The sequence below is a fragment of the Miscanthus floridulus genome, chromosome 18, assembly GCF_019320115.1.
Source record: "Miscanthus floridulus cultivar M001 chromosome 18, ASM1932011v1, whole genome shotgun sequence".
Classification (NCBI taxonomy): domain Eukaryota; kingdom Viridiplantae; phylum Streptophyta; class Magnoliopsida; order Poales; family Poaceae; genus Miscanthus; species Miscanthus floridulus.
The window spans coordinates 114,986,651-115,013,643 of NC_089597.1; the positions used below are offsets into that span (position 1 = coordinate 114,986,651).

The 26,993-nt window shown below is 48.0% G+C and overlaps 2 protein-coding genes and 1 pseudogene across 2 annotated transcripts; 2 read left to right on the plus strand and 1 right to left on the minus strand.

Annotated features, from left to right (window-relative positions):
- Positions 1-1,831: 1,831 nt before the first annotated feature.
- LOC136524419 (pentatricopeptide repeat-containing protein At4g02750-like) lies at positions 1,832-4,042 on the plus strand. Its single transcript, XM_066517806.1, has one exon. The coding sequence runs from the start codon at positions 1,832-1,834 to the stop codon at positions 4,040-4,042; it is 2,211 nt and encodes a 736-aa protein (XP_066373903.1).
- A 7-nt stretch (positions 4,043-4,049) lies between these two features.
- LOC136524829 (BTB/POZ domain-containing protein At1g04390-like) lies at positions 4,050-11,408 on the plus strand (annotated as a pseudogene).
- A 5,245-nt stretch (positions 11,409-16,653) lies between these two features.
- Positions 16,654-18,582, minus strand: LOC136524832 (uncharacterized). The gene has a single exon (XM_066518073.1). The coding sequence runs from the start codon at positions 18,228-18,230 to the stop codon at positions 16,938-16,940; it is 1,293 nt and encodes a 430-aa protein (XP_066374170.1). The 5' UTR covers positions 18,231-18,582; the 3' UTR covers positions 16,654-16,937.
- Between the last annotated feature and the right edge of the window lie 8,411 nt (positions 18,583-26,993).

Consider the following 26,993-nt stretch of genomic DNA (forward strand, 5'->3'; position numbering starts at 1 on the left):
GGACGGTAATTGGGATTGTTGGGCCACCGGTGCTTGTTTTTTAGCCTGGACCTGAAAAAACGGCCCATACGATCCACGTCATCAGAAGTCAGAAATCTCGCCCAACGCCCGTCGCTCTGCCGCCTCCTCTCTCACGGAGTCACGGTGTATCTTCCTATCTCTAGCCCAAAATGACTGAAACAGAGGCCCAGTGGAGGCTCGGGCGTCGTCTTCAACTTCTACTCGCCGTCGTCGGCGCATCGCTCCTTCGCGCGGCTTGGGAGCCTGATCGCCGGGGGCCGGGGGTAGGGGTCTCGCGCCGCCAGCTACCTGCGGCGGCTGCCCCACGCTGATATTGCGATAGGTTTGCCCCTGTTTCGCTCAGTTTCCGCGCGCCCGCAGCAGGCAGGCCAGCCGCCACGGGCGCTTCTTCGACGAAGCCGGTGCTCCCCGACCTCGACGACCCTGGTGAGAGCTCCTCCATCCTCCTCTTTCCTGCCATTTTTCGTCTTCTCTCTGTTTCCCTAGTCAATGCGACCCTCCTCCTTCCCGGCCGTCGGCCGATGCGTCGCGTGGCCGCGCATGTTTTGCTCCCAGAGTCGACTCCGCCCTTGAATTGCTGCCTATTGCGCCCAGATACTGGATATGGAGATTATATGGAGATGGGAGAAGGGGAAAAGGAGATCGGGATGGGAAGAAGTGTGGATTGTGGGGAGAAGTTGCTTCTGTTTTTTGCTGATGTTCTTGCTGACTTTGGTGAACAACTGTATACTGGGGAAGAACTGTTTCTGTTTTGTATCTGTCTATATAGAAGCTTTCTGAATCTCGTTCTTGGGGAGGAGCGCAAGTCTGAATTTATCACTGTGCTTTGCAAAGTTCTCCTAGGAAGATTGAAATCAACATTGTTATTGTTGATTTCTGTGAAGTAACAACATTGCCATTACTGATTCTTTTTACTTATTATAATGGCACTATCTGACTTGAATGGCACCAAGTTCTTTGAATAGTTACTGCACTATCTGAATTTTTTACTTACAATGTTACACGGTTCTTCAGATATCATAAATTGTTGCTAGACATTGTCTATAAAGTGTTAATATCATCTGGAGGCATAAAGTTAACTAGATAGTTTGCTGTACTATCTGAACTTGTTTGAGTGCGGTTAGAAAAAAAAGTTGAATACCAATAAAATATAGGCTAATAGGATTTGGAGGGTGAGATTTGGTCATTTGGCTAGTATTTTTGCAGAGTGCTGAATGATATGGAGGGGAAATATTTTACAGTGGGTAGACAAATGAAGGTATATAGGGTGGAATTTGGAGTGTCTCCTGGAGATGCTTTAGTATTTGGCCTTGCCATTTTCAGAGCTTCGAAATGGCATTACGTCTTCCCTGGAACAAGTACAGATTTTTATTTGAGGAAGTGTGTTGAGATTTGGTGACTGATATGATGATATGTGGTGATTTTGTTTCCTACTAGGAGCATGTATATGTGAAAACATCTTCATTAACCAGGACTCTAAATATTTGTACTAGAATAAGAATATTATATGGGTATCTATAACCTTGATGTGTCAAGTCAAATGGTAATACAGAACTAATTGCTGCTTATAATGCCAGATTCACTTCACTGAATTGAAAGACAGAGGCTCGGTCCGGTCCACTACCAGTCGACCACTCATGGGCAAGACAATGGCATGGCACAACTGAGGCCGTGACTTTCCTGAACTTATTCCTCCCTCAAAGCAGCTGAGCAGCTTTGGCATGCGCGGTCTGCGATGCTGCCCGGGTTGGCGCGAGCTGCATCGTACTGTGCTCGCCGTGCTGGGCCTCCCAGGTCCTCCCTGGCATGCATGTCGGGCACTTGCGATGCGATAACCTCAGCAAACAGGCTGATTGGGCAGCATCTGCGTGCTGGCAGGGTGGATGCTGTGCGGGAGGTGTTCGACAGAATGCCGCAGCGGGATGTCGTGTCCTGGAACTCCCTCATGGCCGCGTATGCCCGTTCCAGGGTGCATGACAGTGCAGTTACTGCATTCCTCGAGATGAGGCGCGAGGGGTTCTGCGCAGACCACACCTCCTTCTCCACTGTGCTGTCGACCTGCGCACGGATGGAGGCTCTAGCTCTGGGGAGGTGCATCCATGGGCTTGCAATCAAGACCAGATCTTCATTGAACGTGTTTGTGGGGTCCTCCCTGATCACGATGTATGCCAACTGTGGGGTGTTCAGCTGCCTGGAGCGGATTGTGGATGATGTCGACAGTCCAAACGTGGCCTTATGGAATGCTCTCATATCAGGCCTTGTGATGAACCACAGGGTAGAGGATGCTCGCAGGGTCTTCGATCAGATGCCAGAGCGCAATGTTGTGTCCTGGACTGTGATGATCAAAGGCTATTTTACTGTGCACGAGGTGGGGTGTGCATTGGAGCTGTTTAACCTTATGCCCGCAAAGAATTCGGTGTCATGGTGCGTCATGATCGGAGGCCTTGTCAACCACAAGCGATTCAGAGAAGTGATTGAACTACTCAACACTTTGATGAGCAGTAGGGACGTAGTGACAAATGCAATCTTTGTTAAGATTGTTAATGCTTATGCTGGCTTGAAAAGTATTGGAGGAGGCAGGTGTGTTCATGGTTTTGCTGTGAAGTCTGGGTTTATTCATGACCACATCATTGAGGCATCATTAGTTGTGATGTACTGTAACTCCTTAGATATCAACGAGGCACAGTTGGAATTTTATAAAATGGAAAGAAAGCATGTTGGCTCATGGAATGCTATCATATCTGGCTGTATCCATGCAGGCAAGATTGATGAGGCTAGAAAGATTTTTTATTCCATGGATGGCAGAGATAAGATCTCGTGGAATTTGATGGTCAATGGCTATGCAAAATATGGAAGAATTCCTGACGCTATTGAGTTGTACTCAAAGATGCCTGAAAAGAATTTGGAAGCATCTACTACTTTGATGTCTTGTTTTATAGACAATGGAATGCTTGATAAAGCTCGGGATGTGTTCTACAGTATGCCTCAAGTAGATGTGATGTCCTGCACTACTTTACTATTTGGATATGTGAAAGGAGGGTATATATACGATGCACTGGACCTTTTCTGTAGGATGCACAAAAGGACTGTTGTCACATACAATGTGATGATAGCTGGTTTGCTTCATCAAGGTAAGGTTACTGAAGCTTACAAGCTCTTTGATGAATCTCCAACACGAGATTTAGTGACCTGGAGCTGTTTGATCAATGGGCTTGCTCAAAATGGTTTAAACAATGACGCACTTAAGCTGTACAAGAAGATGCTACTGTCAAATATACGGCCAAGTGATTCCATTCTTTCTAGCCTTATTAGCTGTTTTTCACAGCATTCTATGATTGTTCATGGCCAGCAGTTTCACGCTTCTACTATCAGGCTTGGGTTTGGATCACATTTATTAATTCAGAATTCACTCATCAGTATATATTGCAAATGTGGTGAAATGATTATTGCCCAAGCCATTTTTGATAGGATGGCCAACAGAGATGTAGTGACATGGAACACAATGATTTGTGGATATGCATTCAACAGTTTTAGTCAAAATGCTATTGAGACATTTGATAACATGAAAAAGGCTCAAGTTGATCCTGATGAGATCACATTTCTCGGCATACTTTCTGCATGTAATCACATGAGCCTTTTGGAGGAAGGCAAACAGTTCTTCAGTATGATGACATGTAATTATGGAATTTTACCAAATAAAATGCATTATGCTTGCATGGTTGATCTGTTCGGTAGGACAGGCATGCTTGAGCAGGCTGAAGAGTTAATGAAGTCAATGCCATTTAAACCAGACTTTGCAATTTGGACTTCTCTCTTGAGCAGTTGCCGATTGAATGGCAATGACAGGTTGGCAGAGCATGCAGCAAGTCAATTAATTTCCATCAAACCTACTACTAAAATGCCGTACCTGCATCTCATCAGTGTAAATGGATCAACCAAAAGATGGAATGTGATGGAAAATTTGAGAAGTCAAATCAGAAATGCTGCTACTGAGAAAGAATTTGGCTATAGCTGGAGTTAACATCCCATCACGATTTACTGATGTGTACTACATAACAGCAGCATGTCAACAGGGTACCAGAATACAAGACTGCCTACAGCCTACTACTGCTGATTATTGTGGTCATTTTTCAACTTTTCATGGTGGAGCCATGGCCCATGGATTACTTATGCAGAAACTTGTGAGTTTGTCACCAAGCAGGTAAAATGTAGTACATTATGTTGCTAGCTAACCATCCTCTAACATCGAAGGCATTACAAAGGAGATGATTACTTTGTTGCTTTTCAGTGCCATGCTGAATGTGTGAAATTCTTGGTGTTCAAAATTCATGTAAGACATGTGGGCACCTAAGCAAAACACTAATATGTACCTTAAATTAGTATAATATTATATTATTATTTGTCATGACTGAGTTCACAATGAACAAGGTATTGAAAGTTTTTTGTTAAAAAGAGCAGCATGGCATTGGAAGTCATTTGTGTGTGTGGTTTTGTGTTGTTTTGTATGGGTTCTTGTCCCATTTTTTATCTTAATATAATGATGTGCAGCTCTCCTGGAGAAAAAAAATGTTTGGTAAGGCAATATATGATGGCTTAGAACTGCTGAATTAAGTTGCATTTTGCCATCCTTTAAATTTTTAGAATAAAAAAGGTACGACCTAGATTGTACTCCTCAAGGGATCAGAACTGAATTTGTTGGAGAAATAACGATTTCATAGTAAGAAACAAATGTGGGTTGCCATGGGAATATGTCCTTGACCTGGACCAGTTGACTGCATTTAATTTACTTACTACTTCAGCAAATCACTTGAGTGCTCATAAAATCGGTGCCTGCCACAACTTTCATTTGTTCAATGCAAGTGACAAGTCGTTCTATTCTCAGTTTACCTTGTTGGAGAAAAGAAAATATAATTTCAACTGCAGTTTTTGTGGTTCAGATATAGTTGTAGCAGTGTAGCATTTGTTTATGGGCTGAGAAATTGACAAAATATTGTTTGAAACATGCCATAACTATAGGGGAGATACGGTCCAAGTGAACACATGGGTAGCTGCTGCTGGTAAAAATGGCATGTGTCGAGACTACAGTTCTGGCCATACAATCTTGAGAGCTTACAAGGTTTGTATTTCATCTGTATTTGCATTCGCTGCTTTTCTCTTTCTGATAAGCACCTCCATCTTTGAAAACAATTTGCTTACATTTTGATTTTATCTTGCAGTGTTTGGGTGATGATGAATAAGAACACTAGAAGGCCTTCAAAAAATGCCAGATGAAGTTAGGGCTGAGATAGGCCTGTATTTCAACAGCCATAACAGATAAGAAAAGTGAAAGCTGGGAGCACTTTTTGATGGTGATACTCCGATGCAGTTCATAAGGAAGGGTCTTACTGAGTTGGATAATCATGCTTTCTTGCTTAACTGTCACTCATCATGATCATTCTTTTATGTGAGATTTCTCATGGAACTCCGTCATGTGTAACAGCCCTGTGGACATCTCTTGATGTCAACCAACATGTGAACAATGTCACTATATTCGGTGAATTCTTCAGGTAATCTCTTTCGGGCTTACCGGTTTTCATCTTGTTTAATGGCTACCCTGGCCATGTGGTGGTGGTTAAGATCTCACTGGCAGTTATGACCGAGGAGTTTATGAATTTTTCTTCAACTGTGTTGGTATAACCTACTGCTGGGGCATAATCAATTGGTGTCCTGTATTTTTGAAGTAGACATTGTTAGTGAAGGTATCCATGCATTGAGCTTCTTAATCTTTGCATTGTCCAGAGTTGATGCCTGAATCCTTTTGGTTTCACTTTTTTTTTTCTTCCAGAGCGCCAATTTCAATCCTGGGAAAGCATGAGCTTGCCAGCATGACACTGGCTTATAGGATTTGGAGTGTGGCCACGACAGCGTGCTGCAGTCACTCGCCGCCATTGCAGGCCAACAACGCGCGGACGGCACCTGCCCTCCCAGAATCCCCATCCTTTGTTGCAGTGGTCCTTTTTTTCAACCATTCTTCCTCCTGCAGTCCTGCCAGATGTTGCAGTGGGTGGGGGCCTTGACTGTCGTGCTACATCTACCTTGTTCAAACCATTCTACCTCCTGCCAGATGTTGCCCTTTCAATCTGATTTTCCGGTCCTTTTTACATGCAAGTGTCTACTGTGAAGCATATATAAATGTAAACTGGAAACGCAAGAAAGCGTGCTTGGCGCCGCACAGAAGAATGTACTCTCTAGGTCGTGTTAGTTTTCTCTCGAGTCAAATTTCTATAAGTTTGACCAATCTTTAAAAAAAATGTTTCGAAATCTACATCATCAACTAATTTTTATTAAAATCATCATAGCATAAAACATTTACTTGCTTCTTAGATGTAAATATGTATACTATATTATTTTTCTTTAAACAATTCACATTTTTGAACGCAGGGTCCCAAAGAAAATGATGGAGGCCATCCAAACAATGCAGCCTCTCCTTCCCGGCCCGGCCCGGCCCGGCCCAGCCCACCGGGCAATCGCCTCCTTTTGAGACTGAACCGTCGCTTCGCTAGAACAACACTTCGATTTCCCTTCGCTTCTCTCAAGAGTCCAGGCTCCAGCAAGGAGGACGCGATGCGACCGGCCTTCTCCGCCTACAAGCCATCGCCGTCCGGGAGGGAGAAGGGCAGGAGGAAGGGCGCCTCTGCGGCCGAACAGCTGCTCACCGGCCAGGCCCTCCCCCTCCGCACCCGCCTCCACGACGCTCTCGCCCTCGGCCTCACCAAGTAATTACTGATTCCCACACTCTGACGACGAATTCATAGCATCTCTACTTCTCTATCTACAACCGTGCCGATGAATTAGCACTTCTCCACAACGCAAACAAGCGTGCGTGTGCGCGTCAGTGGTTTCGGTAGCTCGGTTCGAAACTTTGGTGATTTCACTTGGTATAATCTCGCTCCAAGTTGAAAACAATAAAGGGTTGAACCCTGGGTTTGTATAATACATATCATACAGGACATAGTTACTTTAATATTTAGAGACATGGGATAGAAATATAGAATCAAATTATTAGAGAAAGAATTGGGTTGTAGGGATGTTTTCTCACCAAGATTTGTGTTCTCCTTGCTCTTTTTTTTATCTTCTATGTATATGTCAGGTCTGATGGCCACGGTGCTAAAAAATGGCAGTCTACTGATGCTGGAGTACAGTCTCACGTGCTCAAATCGGTGGGTGCATTTGTCAGTTGTCTTTCAAATGAACTGCTGAAACTTCCTCCTATAAAGGTAAAATCTCCTGTATTTCAGTTTGTGATACTATGCCTTGCTCAGCTGTTCCAAGTTATTCCCTAATGTCCTTGTGGTATACTCTTCCAGAGTGTTATGTTATGTATATATAAACATGAAAATACGCCTAAAGTATTTGTTTACCAGGAGTTGATTTCAGATATACTTGTAGCTCTGGAAGGTATTCTTAAGACAGAGAACATTTCGGTTCTGATCCAAGCAGCTGACGTGAGCTCAAAGTTTGTCTCTACCTTAGGAAATTCTGTTCGCCAATACCCAGTTATGGAGATAGTTTCGTCCCTCTCATGCCATTTGTCAGCAAACCAGCTACGTATTGCTGTACCATGTGCAAGTGCATTGACCTGTATGTTGAACAGCCTAGTTATAGCGAGAGCTTCAACTCAGGCAGAAATTTGGGAGGCTCTGGAGAAAACCAATGCGGTCGCGAGTGTTATTTCAGCTCTACAGAATTACACCGAAGACGCCTACACCCTGAACTATCTGACGGAGATGATATCTCTGCTAAGAAGTATCCTGTGGATTTGGCCTTCCTCGAGATACCATGTATGGAGCAACCACAACTTGATGGCAAAACTAGCACATTACTGTCTTAGCGCTGAAACAACAGTTTCTGCGAAAATTCTTAAGCTATATGCTGCTTTAGGTACATCTGTGCCTGTGGTAATTCTCCTCTTTGACTTCTGTGTCAATTAAGTTTCCCATAGATATTTTGCATTCTCATTTGGTTTCCTCTTGCGCACCTGAAAACATCTAACTGTAATTCAGCTTTATGTGGCAATGGAGCAATGGTCCTTCTTAAGAATGAAGAGTTGATCACTAAGACCGGTGACCTTATGGGAAAATCTCATCCTACTGCCACTAGGATTGAAGCATTAAGGCTCTGCCAGGTTTTTCTGGTAAGATTCGTATCAACAGAATTTGATGGTTGAATAATATGACACATCTACTACATGTTTTTTCCCCAGAAAGAGAAACTAAAAATGGCTTTTTTCCTACAGAGATCTTCAAGGGGCTGCGATCAGTTGATGACTGCACATTGTCAGCCTATTGTTCAAGGCATAACCAATGCCATGTCTGAGATTCATGAAAAAACATTAGTAAGAGAGGGATGTCGGACTGCATTACTGGCACTTCGTTATTCTGGGAATCATCATAGGTGCTTCTGGTCTAATGCTATTGATGAAGTATTATATAAGATTCTTTCTGGGAGCTGCACCTCTTCACATCACGCACATCAGACTTTGTGCCATGGCGAGCTGTTCAATATAGATTCCAAAGACATTATGAATATACATCCCTATTTATGGGATATACTCGGATATCTAGCAGTACATTGCGATAATGAGTATCTTTCCATAGGGAAACGGCAGAATAGTTTCTTGCAGGGACTGATATCATGTGCTTGGTAGGTACTTGGTTCTATCCCATTCGAGTGCAATTTTTCTGGAATATTTCTTCAGTGCCACAAGGAACTTTTTATATTCATGTTCAGATCTAATTTTATCTACCTCATGCTTCTTTGTGCAGCTCGCTAGCGTCAGATTTAACTCTGAAAAACAGCCCCATGAAATTGTCTAAAGAGGAGCAGGAGCCGGCTTTGAGGGCAGTTCTTATGATGCTTCTCTCTCCTAGCCAATTCATTTTCTCTGAGGCAAGTTCTAAATTTCTGGAAGCTGTTGTACCATTAGGCAATGAATATATGAACATGCCCATGTCGTCACTAGAATCGAATGTTACCAGAAATCTTACGGCATCTTTTGACTGTGTCAAGATCATGGCCAACCTCATGAACATAGCATGCTTGTTGTTAGTGCAATCTAACCATAGTCTCAACAAGAGGAGTGCTGTAGATGTATTATCCAGCATTATTAAGGAATGTCTGCACGATCATTTGTACATTACGAGATCAAACTTTGCTTCTCATCTGCAATTTTGTTTTGATGGATGTTCATGCTGCCATCTCTCTGAAGAGTGGGAAGGTGAAAATATTGTTTTCTTTTATGGTCTCGTAGTATTGTTTAATCTGCTGAAGAGTGACAGCTTTATTTGTTTTCATTGTAAAAGAAAGAAAGATGGGGGGATTGTGTGCCATGAATGCAGAGATTATTACACCGAAGGTTTGGTTGGAGTCCTCAAACATGCCTTGTGTCAGAACATGAGCCCAGGGCCCAAGTCTTATATTGCACATATACTGAGTTTGTTTGGCCTCTGGTTTTCCAAGCAAGTTGGGAGGAAATATGAGAAATGCTTTGTGTGATAACGAGCTAGTTGATCTGGAACTGTTGCTTGCAGATGATGAATCTCTAAGTGCTCATGCGGCTATCCTATCAGCAAGATGTCCTAAATTATTGCCATCTGAAAAATCTTTTGTCCACGATGGGTCAGTGACTGATGAATGGGGCAAAAGATCATGCTATCATGTTCGAGTGTCTGATCGTGTAGATAGTCATGCTCTGAAGAAAATTTTGGAATATGCATACACTGGGCTGGTCACTGTAGATGATGCCATTGTTAAGCCTGTAAAAACACTTGCAAAGTATTGCCACTTGAGATCACTGCACTTGATGCTTAAGAAAGAGCAACCCAGATGGCACTCATGTCCCATATATGATCTTACTACAGCACTCGAACCAGTTAAACATTCATTCTCGTGAGTACACTATTTCATTTATTCTAACCTGTGAGCCAAAAGTCAAGACATGCTGACTAGTCTTTATTTTGCCCAACTTTTATCTGGACATATGATACCAGGCACCTGTTGCTAAAACTTCTAGTTATTCACATCACAATTATAATATTGGTTATTTGCATTCTAAATTTCTGATGCTACTTTGAAGGGTTCTTTATAAACTATTATTAGACAGAGCCCAAGAAGAGATCACACCTGGCCTTATATTATCATGTGTTATAATCCCTATGCTCAGTACTATCTTTGCTTTTTAACAAGTTTTGCTGACTCTCGATGTAGTTCGTTACATTTAATTTCCAGGGACATCATTTTGGAGGCCCAATCTAATGACAAAATGGAGTGTCACCATGGCTCATGCCAGTTATCAACTCCTCATATCCATAGCCATAAGATCGTTTTGAGTGTGAGCTGCGATTACCTTCGTGCTTTGTTTCAGTCCGGGATGCATGAGAGGTATGCCTTTTGTTTCTTGGCATCTCAAAGCAGGGTACTACACGCATTTTGTTTCTTGGTTATCTATAAGGATGTGTCATGAAAGTTTAAAACAATTGATAAGAACCATGTGTGCAGCTTTGCAGAGATTATCAGAGTTCCAGTCGGGTGGGAAGCATTGAGAATACTAGTTCAGTGGTTCTACTCAGGCGAGCTGCCTAGAGTTCCACCTGATTGCCGATGGAAGACTCTGAGTACAGAAGAGAAACTATCTATTCTGAAATCATACGCAGAGCTGTCATCCCTGGCTGACTTCTGGTTCCTGGATGGAGTGAAGGAAGAGAGCCTTGAAGTGTTGACCTCATGCCTGAATTCCAGCACAAACGCCTCCCTCGAGTTCATTGGCTTTGCAGCAAACTTGGGCCAGTGGGAACTGGTGGAGGCCGCCATCAGCAGCGTGGCGCATCTGTACCCCAAGCTGCGAGACTCTGGTCGGTTGGAGCAGCTTGATGAAGACGTGCTCAACATGCTGCGGACAGAGTATGTCAGGTATTCACAGCACTGCAGCGCAAGTAACTGAATCCTCAATGTCATGGAGTTGCGTGGTAGGTTTTTTTGAGGAGGCGTTTAGAGACTCGTCGTTTGGGGAGTTGGCATTTGGCACCGAGGATGTACAGCATGTTGTAGTATATGCTTAAAATAGACATCTTATGGTGGTGGTATACACAGCTTTTGCGTGTCGATGGGTCGAGTGTGGCCATCTGGATATTTGATCCACAAGAGGCTAGTGTCCAGTGAGTACCTTGCGGCACGACAGTTCACGGTGTGATGGCAATGGATTCACTTGCTCGCGAGTATAAAACTGGGAATCCACCCGGTAGCAGCAAAAGTTTCCCTGCATAATGAAGGAAGATGATCCTGTCTTTCGATTTTGTGCACTAAGTTTAAACGGATGATTACGAGTTATTATCCCCAAAATTTGAAATTGTGTGATTTTGTGGGGTTGGCTGTAGCAATCAATCCACATTAGAGCTTTATAATATAATAGAACTAAGGCCCCAGCGGCGGATCCACAGGGGCTGGGGGGGCTCCAGCCCCTCCTAATTTTTTGATTTCAAGCCTAATCACTGTAGCAAAAGCTTATTTTCACCATTAAATCTTCATGCAAATCAACATCTCCATTGTTTTAGCCCCCCTTTATCCCGCATCGTGCATCCGCCACTGTAAGGCCTTGTTTAATACCCCTGCGATTATCATGATTAGATTATATAGTCACATTTTGATCTAAACGGGGTTTATTTTATATGATGGACTATTATAATCAAAACCCTTGATTACCATAACCTCGTAATTTGGGTGAAGACTAGGTTATAGGAGATTATAGATGATGAAAGCCTGAAAGTCCAACATACCCTAACCGATTGTTAAACTATTAAGAATAAAATAGGAATTTCTCACTTTAATCAACCTTAATCAATCACTATAATCCAGGGACCCAAACACTATAGGAGAAGGGAAAGGTACATTGAAAAGCGAGAATGTTAAGCCTATAATCCAGGGACCCAAACACTCTAGGAGAAGGGAAAGGTACATTAAAAAGTGAGAATGTTAAGTATTTTAGGATAAAATATCAATTCTATAAGTTTAACATCTAGCTATTATTAGTTGTATAGTGGAAGCATAGGCCGCTGAAATGTTTTTGTCACTATAAGAAGGCTCGGAAATGACCTCGAATTACTACTCGATGGGCCAACGGTCCAATAGTGGCCCAGTGACGATGGTCGTAGGCATGAGCAAATGTGGCCCAGAAGATGAAAGGAGGATGCAACGCAACAAATAAACCGAGGAACAGATGGCCCTGAGCACCAGCACAAATAGCCACACGCTTCCCTCAAGTAGTCAAGTTCGTCAGCTCAGCAGCAGGGAACAGCTGTACCCGAAGCCATTGGAGTGGAGCAGAGCAGCTCGACGAATACGCGGTCAAGATGCTAGCGTTTTCGGTTGTCGCAGCCGCAGCTCCATGGACGACGCGAGCGCGTGAGATGGGGATCTCGTTGGTTGAAGTAGAGTACACAGTCTACGCAGCTTCTTGTCTCCGTCCATGTTGGTGAATGACTGGAACGGCGACTACGCATACCGTCGTATTGTACGCTGCTCTGATCTCTCCCTGGGACCTGGGCGCTCTGCTTCTCATTGGTCTGATCGATCTCGCTCTGCAGATCCCCCTGATCCTGCTGCTGCTCATACTACAGCACGCAGATCTGGGGATGGATCGACGACTGCAGCCGGCGGCCAAGTGGCACTGCCGAGCCCAGCTCGGCACCGCACTGACACACTCCAGCTCGCCAGCCAGCCAGCCAGCCACGCTGGCGGTTGGTCACACAACGGGCACCTGCGGTGTCCAGTGTCCACTGATCCGTTACCACTCTCTCACTCCACGACAGCAATCGATCTACTCCTGGCACTTGCTTGTGGCCCAGTTATTTCATTTCACCCGAGAAATCCATTTGTCATGGACTAAAATTTAGCCCTTAAACTTAGTCCCGTTGGACTGCTTATATCCATAAGCTAAACTTTAGTCGTCCAATCTACGATGACTGATTTGCCACCTGTCGTGGGTATTGGGCGTCTAGCTCGCCCCCAAAGACGTTTTAGCCTAGTTTTGGTCCTTTTGAGGAGCAAATGAACTACCCTTTAGGTTTGTGGATTTGCTCACTTTTAACTCACCTATTTGGATCCTCAAGATAGAAAAAAAAACTAAAAGTATAGGACTAAAGTTTTACCATAGCATCCAAAAATAATGACGTTTTTTATTTTCAGACATCATGTTTGATCGTTCGTCTTATTCAAAAATTTTATATAAATTATAAAATAAATAAATCATTATTAAAGTATCTTTAATAATAAAATAAGTCATAACAAAATAGATGATATTTATATTATAAATATTTTGAATAAGACGGATGATCAAATAAGATGTTTAAAAGTAAAAAAAAACGACATTATTTTTGGATGGAGGGAGCACTCCGAAAGAAAAAAATACTCCTAGGAACATATAAAACACAGCAGCAACATGGGAAGATCAGCAGCAAGCATAGGGCAGTACAGGCTGTCCATGTCCCTCCGGCCTCCGCTACCGTCCAAGCTAGCGTTCAATAAACAACATGTGTCACAGGTGGAACCCCGCGACAGAACATAATTGCGCTTATCCTAGTGCCTTTTGGCAGGGCTCCCGCCGGAGCTGTATCAAAGGGTGATTTGCACAAAGCCTCCTTCGACGGAGCACCGGAAGAGCCGGAGCCCTTTTATGCAGTGGCAGACGGAGCCACGAAACCGAGCTTCTCCGGACTCCTCCTCCGTCAGGGCGAAAAAGGACGCGATGGTCCTCCGCTGGTTAGAGCGATGAGCATCCGTCGCTGCGAGGCCGGCCCGTTTTCCGGTGCCTGTACGTAGAGAAAGGAGAGGACTTGCTAGCAAGAATTGGAGAAAAGATAGGGTTTTCAATGCAAAAATACAAGAAAGAAAATAAAGGATAGCACCAATAATTTAAAAATAGACCAGGGCTCTCAATGGAAAAACAACTATTAGCTTCCTCAGAAATGGACCAAATCACCAGATGCTTGTAAAATATATATAACAAATCACACAAATGTTAAAAAATAGTAAAACCAATTTTTCTAGGTTGGGTTTTACTACATCTGCACCATAGTAAAATAATAAATAGGGGTATTATAGATATTTACCATCTTTCCCGTTCTAGACAAAAAGGAGGAACCATTTTGCTAAACGTTTTTCAAAATAGCTTCAGCTCTTTCAGATGAGCCACTTCTTCGGAAGAGCTAAAGCCGGAGCTTTTTTGAAGGAGCCGGAGCCCTACCTAACAAGCCGGAGTATTAATATTAGCACCAAAGCACTAGTAGCAATTGACTAATAATCAATAACAAGCCGGAGTATTAATATTAGCACCAAAGCACTAGTAGCAATTGACTAATAATCAATTAACGGGGCCCTTTTTGTGTTTTACGTATACCGTAACATGGCAGGCGCCAGGCGGTCTAGCTGAGCTGCCTCTCCCGTTGGTGGGGCAGGAAGTCAAGGCGCCGGACGGTGGCAGCCGTCGCGTCGCGGCCGCGAGACGGCGAGAGACCCGTCGGACCGACGGCCGGACGGACGGAGCAGGCGAGCAGCGTGCGTAGCGTACACTGCAGGTGCTGGGTGGAGAGCTGGGGGCAGTGCAGGGAAAGGCGAGCTCTCCAGCCCCAGCCATTGGCACGGCTTCTGATGGATCTCCAGCACCAAAGCTCTCCTTTTTTTTTATCTCCATCAGACTTCGGGCAGAGCCCTCAGGTCAGGCATCACTCGCAGGTGCAGGTGCAGGTGCAGGTGCAGGTGCCGGTGCCGTGCCGTTGGTTTTGATGGCGGCTCAGCTTTTCTTCGGACCATGATGGTGGGGGTACGGGCAGCCTTTTCACACTTTGGGGGCTGTCAGTCATCACTACTCCAAGGGGGTGTTTAGTTTTGGACATGCAAACTTTGCATAGTTGGACAAAGTTTGCGCATGCAAACTTTGCATAGTGAAGATTTCATACTGTAGCATTTTGTTTGTATTTGTGAATTATTGTCAAACATTGATTAATTAGGCTCAAAAGATTCGTCTCGCAAAGTTAAAGCAAACTGTGCAATTAGTTTTTGATTTCGTCTATATTTAATACTCCATGTATGTACCGCAAGTTTGATGTGACGAGAAATCTTCTTTTTTACTGTGCACAGTACGTACTTCCGTCCGGTCTGGCCGTTTCTTCCGTTCCCTTCGTTACTTGGGCTGCTGCCATTTCTCGTTCAACCTGAATCTCTTCTGCTAAAGGCAGCTCCAAAGATCCATGATGCTCCATGCACCCTGTTCGCCTGATTGAATCCAGATAACAGCATCAGCTAACTTATAAGCCATAGAAACGATCTAGGGAAGATGGTGATGGCCGTTAGCGTTTGCCTTGCCACTAACCACCGTTAGCGAGCGCACATTGGCCATTGCAACCCCCAGCGGCCAACGCACTGGAATGGAATTCCACCCTGTGTTCCCATGATCCATGAGGATGCTTGCTCCATGGTGCTCCAGTATACAGATAGATCTGTCATCTAGGGCGTGCCGTGCCATCAATGGGCTGCGCTGCAATGCGTCGACCTACGCCCAAGAACGAGCGACGCACAGCTGCAACACGCTACTACCACGCTAGGAGTACACTCATGGCACCCTCTGCACCCCGGAGGAGGCACCCGACCCGGTGGCCCGGTCCATCCATGCATGCATGCACGCTCTGAGCTGCACTTCTGCTGCACCTGCGCTGCGCTGCGGCCGCGGCCAGCAGGGAAGGAGACGGCGAGAGAACCGCCGCGCCGGGACCGTCAGCAAGCGGCCAACGGTAGGATCGGGTCAGGATCAGGATCACCTCCACGCGCCATCAATAAAGTGCAAGACGGTGGCAGTGGCAGGCGGCCGGGGGTGAAAAGCTGCGCGCCGTGTCACAGTCACAGTTAGGAGTACAGGCAGGCAGGCGCCGCAGTGCCGCGGCCCGGCGTGGCGTCGGCGTGGGGCGTGGCGTCCACATGTGCCGCGCAGCTTGCTGAATGCTGAATGCTGAGGCCTGACGGACGCCGGCACCGCGCGGCGCAGGTGAGTGACATGGGACGCCCACGCGGCAGCGATCGCGGTGAGTGACGCCTGTGCCTTTGCTCTTTTGCCGTGAGTAAAGAAAAGCTGGCCAGTGGCCACCATCACCATGCCGCCTGCCTGCCTGCGCTGCGCGAATATTTAGCACATGCGGCACAGTGCCCGGATCCAGAGCGGAGCAGATCAAGCCGGAGCCCGCCCCGGTTTTTTTTGCATTGCGCATTTGCATGCCACTGCCCTGGCTCTGCGCCTACTGCCCACCATGTGCTGACTCCGATGCAGTGCAGGTAACCACAGACAATGAGAGCTTGCTTGCTGCAAACTGCGTGACTGGCAGACTGCGTCTGCGTCTGCGTCTGCGTGCCCGGATTTCCATCGCTCTGCCCTAGAAATGCTGCCATCATTTCGTTCTGTTCGCATCGGCATCGCGTTGCATTGCATCCTGTTCAAACTTCGAAACAACAGATGGAACAGTAGCCGTCGATCTGAACAATGGCCCGTTACGGGAAATTCAGATCATAGGCAGGCAGGTTGCACCGTTTTTCAGAAGATTTCCCACCATTTGAATTCACATTCAACCAAATCAGAAGAGAGCGGTAGCAGTACAAAACTCGAATTTACAGTCGAGCGAAAAAAAAACAGTCAATTGATTAGACAACCACGTCCCCCATCGTCGTCGTCGTCTCCAAAGAACAAACAAGACAAAACCAACCAGCAGCCAAGCTATCATCCATCATCATGATGGTCGATGGCAACAGCCCAGCCGTTCTGCATGCAAACGAGACAAACACGAGGTCGCGGGGCTGCGGGCTGCCCCCCCGGTCAAGTCAAACGGCCGGGGTTCGTCAAATCAGCCGGAGGATCTCGCCAGCTCGCCGCTCCACGCTTGCGCCTTCCGCCCCAGCGATGACCAGGACCTCGCGGCCGCCGCCGCCGCGGCGGCGTCCTTGGCCGAGGCGGTGTCCTTCTTGTCCTTGAAGAAGCCGAACACGGGGCGCGAGCACACGGGCACGTTGAGCACCACGGGCGCCACGCGGACGCCGGACGAGTAGGACCGGTCCACCGCCGCGCGGGACCGCGACTTGGACGCCGCGTGGAAGCTGCAGGGGGAGCTGGAGCTGCGTTCCAGCCCCTGGAACACGATCTTGCCCGACGAGTTCATGCGCGGGGAGTCCACGGAGAGGCAGCGCGGGGGTGGCGGCGGCGAGGGCCGGCGCCGGGCCGGGCTGCGCCAGGCGCGGGTGGAGGTGTTGGAGGAGGAAGAGGTGGAGTGGCGGTGGTGGGAGTGGGAGGAGCGGCGGACCAGGCGGATGCGGGGCGGGTTGGGGTCGGCGGCGGCGGCGGAGTCGAGCGAGAGGCGGGGCACGTCGTCGTGGTCGTGCCCGGAGGAGGAGGACGAGGAGGAGAGCGAGAAGCGGGAGGACGCCAGCGACAGCGACGCCTCCGAGTCGGAGCTGTCGCGCAGGAGGAGCGGCGCCGACGCGAGGTCCGACGCGCGCCCGGTGGTGTTCCGCTGGAGCAGGAGCTTCAGCGACCTCGCCGCCGCGGAGTTCGTCGCCCTCGCCGGCGCGGGGGTCTTCGCCGCCGTGGGCGACGGCGACGGAGACGCTGACGCCTTGGCGCTCGGGCTCTGCGCGGCCGCCGCCGCTCTCTTGAGCCCCAGCAGCTCGCGCCAGCGGCTAGAGCAGCTGGGCGCCTTGGGCGAGAACGCGTAGGGGTCGGTGCCGTCAGCCGCCGCTGCTACCGCCGCGGCGCGGAGAGGCTTGATCGGCTCCGTGCTGGGCGCCGGCATTGCCATTGCCTCCTCCGGCAGCAGCGCCGGCGCGGGTGCGGCGGCGGCCGCCTCCGGATCCGGCAGAGGCGCCGCCGCTGCCGCCTTCCTCAGCGGCAGCAGCTTGCCGTCGGCGAAGAGCTCGTCCGCGGGGAGCATGGTTGCGGAGCCGCCGAGGCTGAACTCGAAGTCGATGAAGTCCTTGGAGATCGCGGGCTCCGGCGTCGCCGCCACGGCCATGGCGACGGGATCCACCACCACCAGGTCGGCGGCGTCGCGGCTGAAGGACACGCGCGGGCTCAGCCACCCGTACGGCACCGGCACGGCGGCTGGCGCGGCCGCGGGGAGGTTACTGGCGACGGCGGAGGCCATGGACCGCGGCGGTGGCAACGCGCATCAAAGTCGGAGGCAGCCTTGCGCGCTACGCAGTGTGTGTGGGAGGGGACTCAGGGGAGTGGCACTCTTGCTGGAGCTGCCGGTACGGGCGGTGGCTAGAAATCCAGTGGCGGGCGGTGGCGGGGAACCGGGAGCGATGTGGGACGGGGTAACGGTGGTAAAGCCGCGTATATATATAAGCGGGTAAGGGTAAAATGCAAAATGGTTTTGGGGGCTCGCTGAACTGGACACGGCCGGTTCGCGGAAGCAGAGGCGGCGTTCGAGCTGGGTGGGCGACGCGTGAAAGGGCGCTCCGGCAACAGCGGCAGCGTGGAGCTCGTCGGGTTCCGGGTTATATTTTTGTAACGGCACCGGCCACGGGCTACAGCTACGGCCAGGGGAGATACAGAGGGGACTGCCCGCGAACCATGGCGATGTCCAGTGGTTTTCTGCTGCGTTTGCAGTCTTGTGGCTGATCCGAATACGAGTGGAGTGGAATCTCATGTGCTAGGTTGGTGCTTTATCAATCTTCTGCAGCGGCATGCTTCGAGATACGATTGGAGTACTACTAGCTAGTGAGTACTCTCCTTAAGCATGTACGCACTACATGTATTTGCAGGATTGAGTTACAAATATTTTATCAAAGCAACCAAAGAGCAATATATAAAGGATCTGTCAAGAGCACACGATAATAATTGTCGATAGATTTCTTTATATGAAATAGGTCAGGGTTTTTTTATCATTTTGATTTAACTTAACATAGAATGTACTTATATAACTACGTTAAAACTGTACAATAGTGAAACACCACAAACTAAAGTAATAAATAAAGCAAAACAAAGGCAAAACAAATAGAACTTACACATGCTAAAGAGCTAAAGTTATAATAAGTTTAAACAATAAGAAATCATGATTGAAAAAAAAAATAGTCAAGGTGCACATCACAAAAGCAACATTTGGTGGTCGAATCTAGCTAACAGATTTTGCTGGAAAATTTGTCGACAGATATGTTGCCCTAGTTGTACTTTTGCCTTTTTGACATGCAAGTTTAAAGTGTTAACTAGCGGAATTTATATATAAGGATTATATTCAAAGCATCTAGACACCTAATTCGGTTTTGACGATTAATGACGACACAACCATTACGACTAACATTTGTTTTGCAACGACAATTGCTTGTTGAGGTCACAATGGTGGGTATTGATTGAGCTCATATGTTTTTATGCCCCTAATGATGGATTTCGATTGGTTTTTAAAGGATATGCATGAAGGTTAAGGATGAGCTGGTTCTAAGTGTTGTTTAGCCTTGAGTGGATGAGCGAGTAGCCAGATTCTTTTTTTTTATTTGGTCTCACTATAAAGAGGTGTATGAACAAGTGGCTTGACCTAAATGTGTCTAGTGAGTGGATGTGATGCACACTTGTGAAAACTAGTACTAGGTAGCTCGGATGAAGTCCAAGGATGGATGAAGCGAATCTCGAAGAAGATAAAATAGATGAGAATGCACATGCTTTATGAGCACCGCAGCTCTCTGGTGTGGGTAATGGAGAAACCACTGGAGCTTGGAAGAATAATGCATGGCTAGGGTTTGTTCCTATAGTTCACCGAGTAATTCCGGTGCAATCACTGTAGATTAGCACTAGAGTCAAAGCACAAAGAGGGTGTGTAGTTGATTGAGAGGCAAAGACTACACCAGAGTTCTCTAGTGATGTATCAAAGATTGGTTACAGAGTGGATGTCTTTTGAAAACAGAAGAAACATTGGAACTCTCCATTGTGCAGCGGAAAAAACATTGAAGAAATTTGATGCAATATTTTTGGCTGGGTTAAGAACTAGTTTTGGGTGTTTGGCCTATATATAACCCATCATCCTGTACATTTGGTGACTCTTAGAAGATAGGTATAGTTAGTTACATACATTTGGATTAAGGAGAGTGATTTGGCTTATTAGAGTGATTATAAAGTCTTAACTGTATATTATAGACCCCATTAGTGCTTAGAGAGTAGCCAATGCGCATCTAGTCTTTTTAATAGGCTTGGTTATGTCAAGTGAGAGTTTGTGCTTCTGAAGGAGCACACCCTAGCAAAGAATTGCTGAGGGAAATGCTGCAAAAGCATGTATGAAGGCACTTGCGGATAATGCATAATATATTCATGACCTCTCATATGTTTGATAACAAACTTTACATGTAACAGCCCACATGCATAATCTGTTCAACGGAGACATGAGGATATGATATGGTTTATCAAAGGTTTGTTCATGACATTTGTTTGTTAATCATATGATGTGTTCTCCATTTTGTTTATATGGGAAGGTGATGGTTTGTAAATTATGTGCCTTTGTATTTCCTTATATGTGCTTCAACTCGGGCTTACATCAGGTATGTAGGGACCTCCACCTCCCTCTTAGGCACCAGGATTTTCCCCTAGATTTATGTAGTTAAACCAACTATGGAGCGGACACAACCCCCGTATTTGACCATAGTAATAAGAAATCTTATCTTCCACTCAATTAGTCAATTTATGTGTTTTTAAACTTTGTTACATAATCCTTCCTAACATCCTTTTGAAATTATCATAAAAAATTAAGCCGATCAGATGGCTCCAAGATCCACAAATGTTCCTTGGAGTCCATCAGATCAATAATATGACAACCAAATTCCGTGATGGAGAGTCATATCAATTTCATCATCGTCGTTGCTAGAGGGTATCCCTAGATGCGTTTTACAAATTTCTCTAGGGAGCAACGCACCCTATCAAAGAACCATAGAGAAAAAGGATGTGAAAACATGTATGAAGGCGCTTGCGAACATTGGATATTGTATTCCTGACTTCCCGTCCGTTCGATTATAAGCTTTATGAGGGCAATCCAGATGTGGTAGCTGTAAGTAAAAAGATTGCTCAACACAATGGCAATGATATGGTACAACCAAAGTGGTTCTCAGAATGTATATCTATGATGCTTCCATACATTGACACGGCAGTGAACCCAATGCTATTACTACCGTGTTAAAGTTGGACCCGGTAGTGATCTTACTACTATCACTGCCAGGTCTAGTTTTGAACCGACAATAAGATGTTCTTATCATTGACGGGTCAAGAACCGGTAGTGATAGGCGAGCTCCATGGATCTGTAGCAGTGAAAGCCTAAACTTTTTATTCAAGTATAAAAGATTGTCACAGTCACATGCTTGTCTACGTGTTTGCCCAGGGCCGAAAGAAATTCATTCCTAGCTCGTTTGTCCATGCATACGCATGATCCATTTGGGCGAGTAGTCTCAGCCGGCTCACGAGCCACGAGAGCGGGGAGCGAGCGAACTGAGACACGCAGACAAGCAAAGGTTATCTTACTCCTGACGTACATGTGGGCTGTTTTGGGTGGTGAAGTTACTAGGAATCTTCCTTCTATGGAACGCCCGCCCTGTGCCGTAAAATGCACAGTACAGTACAATATCAAGTGGGCGGTGCACTTCTTCAATTCCCCGGAACAAACCATATCATCGTCCAACTTTGGCCGGGTGCCCCTGTTGCCTTATTATATCTGGTATAATCACATGCAGCTTTAATCTGCCTGGGACTAGCCAGCAGTTGGAAGGGCACAGACATCTGAATAATAATGCTGCAGCATGCATGCATGCATGGAGTGTTGTGTTGCGATTTATTCGGGCAGGGACAAAGGACATGTACTAGTTTTTATCGCACTACAGTGGTAGAACTGCATACGGAGGTGGCAGTATGCGCGAGAGGTAAACAACAAAAAGGCCAGGTATTTGTAATGTAGGAGTACGTAGCTCCAGGTGCAGGAGTACACACCTTGCTTGTAATACTTACTAGTACTTGTTTACCTTGTTACTGAGTCGACAGTCGTCAGTCGTCACTTTTTTTTTTGCGAGCTTCAGTCGTCACTTCTGTACTGCATGATTGTTGATTGCCGCCCCGGCCCGCCCCCAAGGAATATAATCACGGACGTTTCAGTGCAAAATACAGATTTCGTAGGGGATGATCGCGCGAGCGGTAGACAGGATCACAGGAGCAGGACCTGCAGCTACGTTTCCGGACTCGGCACTGCACATTTCTGTCTGCAGCCGTCAGTATCCTGCATGCTGCTGGAGGGAGTAAGCGATCGAAGAGGTGAGTCATCGTTGAATTAATGAATCCGTCTCAAAAGAATGTCATTTTAGATTCGGGGAAGTAAGTTAGACTTTGTTTTAAAAATCATAGTGCGCATCATGACCCATGAGTGGTAACTGACCCTAAACCATGTTACGAATGATCCTGATGTTGAAAGCAGCGAGTCTTCGTTAATTGCCCGTCAGATATGATTATTACATTACAGACGATCGATCAGCTTCACGGGTAAACAAGACCAGCAGCGCGGCTTTGCTAGCGGAGATTCGATCGAGATGGAGAAGCGTAGCAGCAGCGGCCGCCCTGGTTCGCCGTGCAACTGGCCGGGGACCGGATCGGTACCCAGCAACATCTTGCTGCTGGCCGCTTCTCCTCGCTGCTAGCGTCGAGCGCACAGTGCACGGCGTTTTTTCTAGCAGCAGGAGCCCCTTTTCACGGCGGCAGCAGCTCGTGCGTGCCATGCCGTGCCCGTGCGTGCGGGTTCCCACGACGACGACGACGGCACGCGGAACGGGACTTGGTTAAGTAACGAAACGGCCCGCGCGGACCAAGAACGAGGCGCGCTCCCGCTCTGTTGACCACCCCTCCGCACTTCCGCAGTCCGCCCGCCGGCCAACGGCACAGCGTCCGCCACTGCCACCGCGCGCGCGAGCTCCGAGTCCGAGCTGGCACGGAATCCTTATCCATGGTCATGGTCACAGACACCCACCCCGGGCAGGTCGTCCCGTCCCAGGGCAGGGCAGAGAACGAGACGCGAGCTGAGACCACACCATTGCCTCCCTGACGAAAACGAGGCCGCGCGGCCTGCAGATGAGCAGCGGGTGGGCAGGCGCCCCATGCTCTCGGCACAGCAACTACAGGAGCGGGCCGGGACGACGAGCTGCCTCTGCCTGCCTGCCTGTGCCAGGCGCGGGAGGGCGGCAATCCATCAATCATTTGAACCGCTGCGGAAATGACCGCGCTGCCCTCCCCTGTCGTTTTCCTTGCGGGCTCGGCTACTGTCGCCCGCGGCAGAACGGGAGGCGCAGGGTGTGCAGTACGGCAGGAGCCAAGAGGAATCTGTGCTGTACACACTCAACTAGCAGTCGGGAGCGTTTAGGGGATGTTTAGTTACCCAAAATGTAAACTTTGACACTATGTAAAAAGAAGATTCCTCGTCACATCAAACTTGCAGTACATGCATGGAGTATTAAATGTTGACGAAATTAAAAACTAATTGCACAGTTTGGTTGTACTTTGCGAGACGAACGTTTTGAGCCTAATTAGTCAACGATTGGACAATTATTACCAAATACAAACGAAATGCTACAGTGCACTACATTGCTGGTACAGTGATTTTGCCACTGCCGAATCCGGCAACTAAACGAGGGCTTAGTAGATCTCATAGCTGAACTGAACAATCAATTTTTTTTTGACAATGGATTAAGCATGAGGTGGTGGTACTAGTAAAAGTAATTGCGGGCCGTGCGCAAGGATGCGGAGGATGACGGCGACGAGGCAGCCATGATCCACCCACCCTGCCATGGCATGGCAATGGCATGGGACTAAAGATGGCAACAGATACCTGATATCCGATACCCGACGGGTAATTGATCCATTAGGGGACGGGGATGGGATGAGATCTCTACCCGTGGGGATCTAAATGGGCAAGAATCCATTCCCAACGGGGATGGCGGGTACGGGTACGTTCCCTATATACCCGTCCCCGTTACCCGACGGGGAACCCGCTATGCTATTATATATGTGTATATGTACTCCCTCCGTCCAGAAAAAAAACGCAATTATAGCTTTGAACCTGAACACGACACACAGAGGGAGTATATGAAATACTCCCTCCGCCCAAGTCTAGTTAGGTTCATATAAAAGGAATGGTAACCCTAATTTACAGAGAACACTCCATCCCTATCCCTTTCCCGTCGCCGCAACGCACGGGCTCCCGTGGTCCCATCGCACGCGCCCCTCTCCAGTCTCAATTTCCCGTCACTCTCCACACTCCACACTCCACTTCACTGCTCTACTGCTAGCTCGCGACGTCCGTCTATCGTCGCCGCTCGCCGCCATGGACGTTGCCCGGTGAAGCCCTTCTTCATCCTTGACAAATTAACCCATCATTTGCAGCGTTCGTCTACTGACCCCATCCCTCCTCAAGGGACGCCGCCGCTACTGAGCCACCGCTGCCGCCAGATCTAGTCGTCATCGAGCCCCTACTGTCGAATCCGGTTGTGACCAATGAAGCTACAACCGCATCCAAGGAGTTGGTGGATGCTCCATCTACACCTGCAACCGAGAAGAAGAAAGCTCCCCCTACACCTGTCGCCGAGAAGAAAAAAGCTCCCCCATCGTCGTCGACCAAAGCCGCCTTCATAGCTAGTGACCCCAAGCGGCTTCCTCGACCACCACAGGCGAAAGGTTTTGACCCCAACCCCAAGCGCCCCCGCTTGAAGATATCTGCAGCAGAGAAGCCTGGCCGTAAAAATTTAATTCTCCAGGGTTAGTACTCAGTAGATCTGAAGCTTTTAAACTTGATGAATATTGTTTGTCTCGTTATTATGTGCAAGTTTAGTGCTAAAAGTTACCAATTTAGTGTTTTATAGTAGCTTATGTTTGAGATTTATGAACTGGTGTTGTGCTTTTTTTACTGGGTAATAATTAAATATTTATGTGGTTAACTACAGGCTTAAAAAATGTCCGAAGCTAGTGCAAACAGCAGTCAAGCTCCTTGTCGGTGCGAAAAGTGACCAACAAGTAAATATTTGTAGTTTTGCCGTATGTTGTGATCGGATGTGGCCTAGCACTCAATAACACAGGGTTTATACTAGTTCAGGCAACATGCCCTACGTCCAGTTTGAGTCAGTCGGTGACTTTATTCCTGAGCCCAGGTGTTCAAAGTTTGCTGTGGGGTTACAAACGAGTGAGAATGAGATGGGGGGTATCGAAGGTCTGGTCGGACTCTGGACCGAAGGGCCATGAGTGACGGGAGCTCCAACGTGCGCTAAGTATTGGAATGTATGCTCTATGTAGCTTTAGAGACGTGTCTAAAGCTAACAGAGTGAGAGTCGAAATGAACCATCGTTGTTGTCTGTCGTCTAAATCGATCGTCCGTCCTCTCTTGTTGGGAGAGAGCGCATCCCCTTTTATAGGTGAAGGGGATGGCCTCACAAGTGAGAGAGAGAGAGTGTGTGCTACCTAGTCTTATTGCCCACACCATCGGGTTTATGAACCCGACAGGAGCCCATTAGAGACCCCGAGTTTATGAACCCGACAGGAGCCCCCGAGCCCCTGGGCGATATAGGTAGAATCGTCTGGGAGATTTTTTTGATTTGCCAGCGGGTGCGCACGAGCACACCCGGTGGGTGTAGCCCCTGGGCGATTTAGATAGAATCACCCGGGGGTTTTTTTGACTTGCCAGTGGGTGCGTGCGAGCGCACCCGGTGGGTGTAGCCCTCGAGCCCCCGGGCGATTTAGGTAGAATCACCTGGGGGATTTTGTAGGGGGGCGTGTGCGAGTGCACCTTGGAGGGCGTAGCCTCCCCTTTCTAGTTTCTAAGCCATCATTTCTAGGAGCGCGGACCCAAGCGTTTCGGAGCGGCCGAGAGATCGGGCGAGTTGGAGTTGACAACCATTTCATCGGGCATGGCTGAGGGATCAGGCGAGTCGGAGTCACCAACCAAGGCATCGGGCGTGCCGAGAGATCGGGCGAGTTGTAGTCACCAACCAAGGTGTTGGGCGTGCTGAGGGTTTAGGCGAGTCGGAGTCGCCAACCAAGGCTTCAGGCACACTGAGGGGTTGGACAAGTTGGAGTCGTAGACCCAGGCATCAGGTGCGGTCGAGGGATCGGGCGAGTTGAAGTCGCCAACCAAGGCATCGGGCACGCCGAGGGATCGAGCGAGTTGGAGTCGCCAACCAAGGTGTCGGGCGCACCGAGGGTTTGGGCGAGTCAGAGTCATGAACCTAGGCATTGGGCATGGCCAAGGGATCAGGCGAGTCAGAGTCGCCAATCAAGGCGTTGGGCGCACTGAGGGATCGGGCGAGTAAGAGTCACCAACCAAGGCGTCGGGCGCGCTGAGGGTTTGAGCGAGTCAGAGTCGCCAACCAAGGCATCGGCCACGCCGAGGGGTTGGGTGAGTCAGAGTCATGGACCTAGGCGTCGGGCGTGGCCGAGGGATCGGGTGAGTTGGAGTCACCAACCAAGGTGTCGGGCACGCCGAGGGATCGGGCGAGTCGGAGTAACCAACCAAGGCATCAGGTAGGCCGAGGGTTTGGGCGAGTCAGAGTCGCCAACCAAGGCGCCGGGCGCGTCAAGGGATTGGGCAAGTTGGAGTGGTGGACCCAGGCGTCGGGCGTGGCCGAGGGATCAGGCAAGTCGGAGTCGCCAACCAAGGCGTTGGGCGCGTCGAGGGATCGGGCGAGTCGGAGTCATAGACCCAGGCATCGAGCACGGCCAAGGGTTTGGTCTAGTTGCGTGCGTTACCCCATCTGTGGTTTCCATGATCAGAGGGGCTGAGCTAATGTTGCTTGCCTCGATGGCTTGAGTGACGCACTCGGTGAGCTCTCTAACGGGTATGTCCGAGTGGAATATAGGTCCGTTGTTCATAACGGGGTCGGCATAGCCCTCATGTGGCATTCCACTGCTC

Bases quoted from the DNA above. Each gene is read 5' to 3' on its own strand.
- LOC136524419 (XM_066517806.1), top strand. From the start codon at position 1,832: ATGTCGGGCACTTGCGATGCGATAACCTCAGCAAACAGGCTGATTGGG.
- LOC136524832 (XM_066518073.1), bottom strand. From the start codon at position 18,230: ATGGCCTCCGCCGTCGCCAGTAACCTCCCCGCGGCCGCGCCAGCCGCC.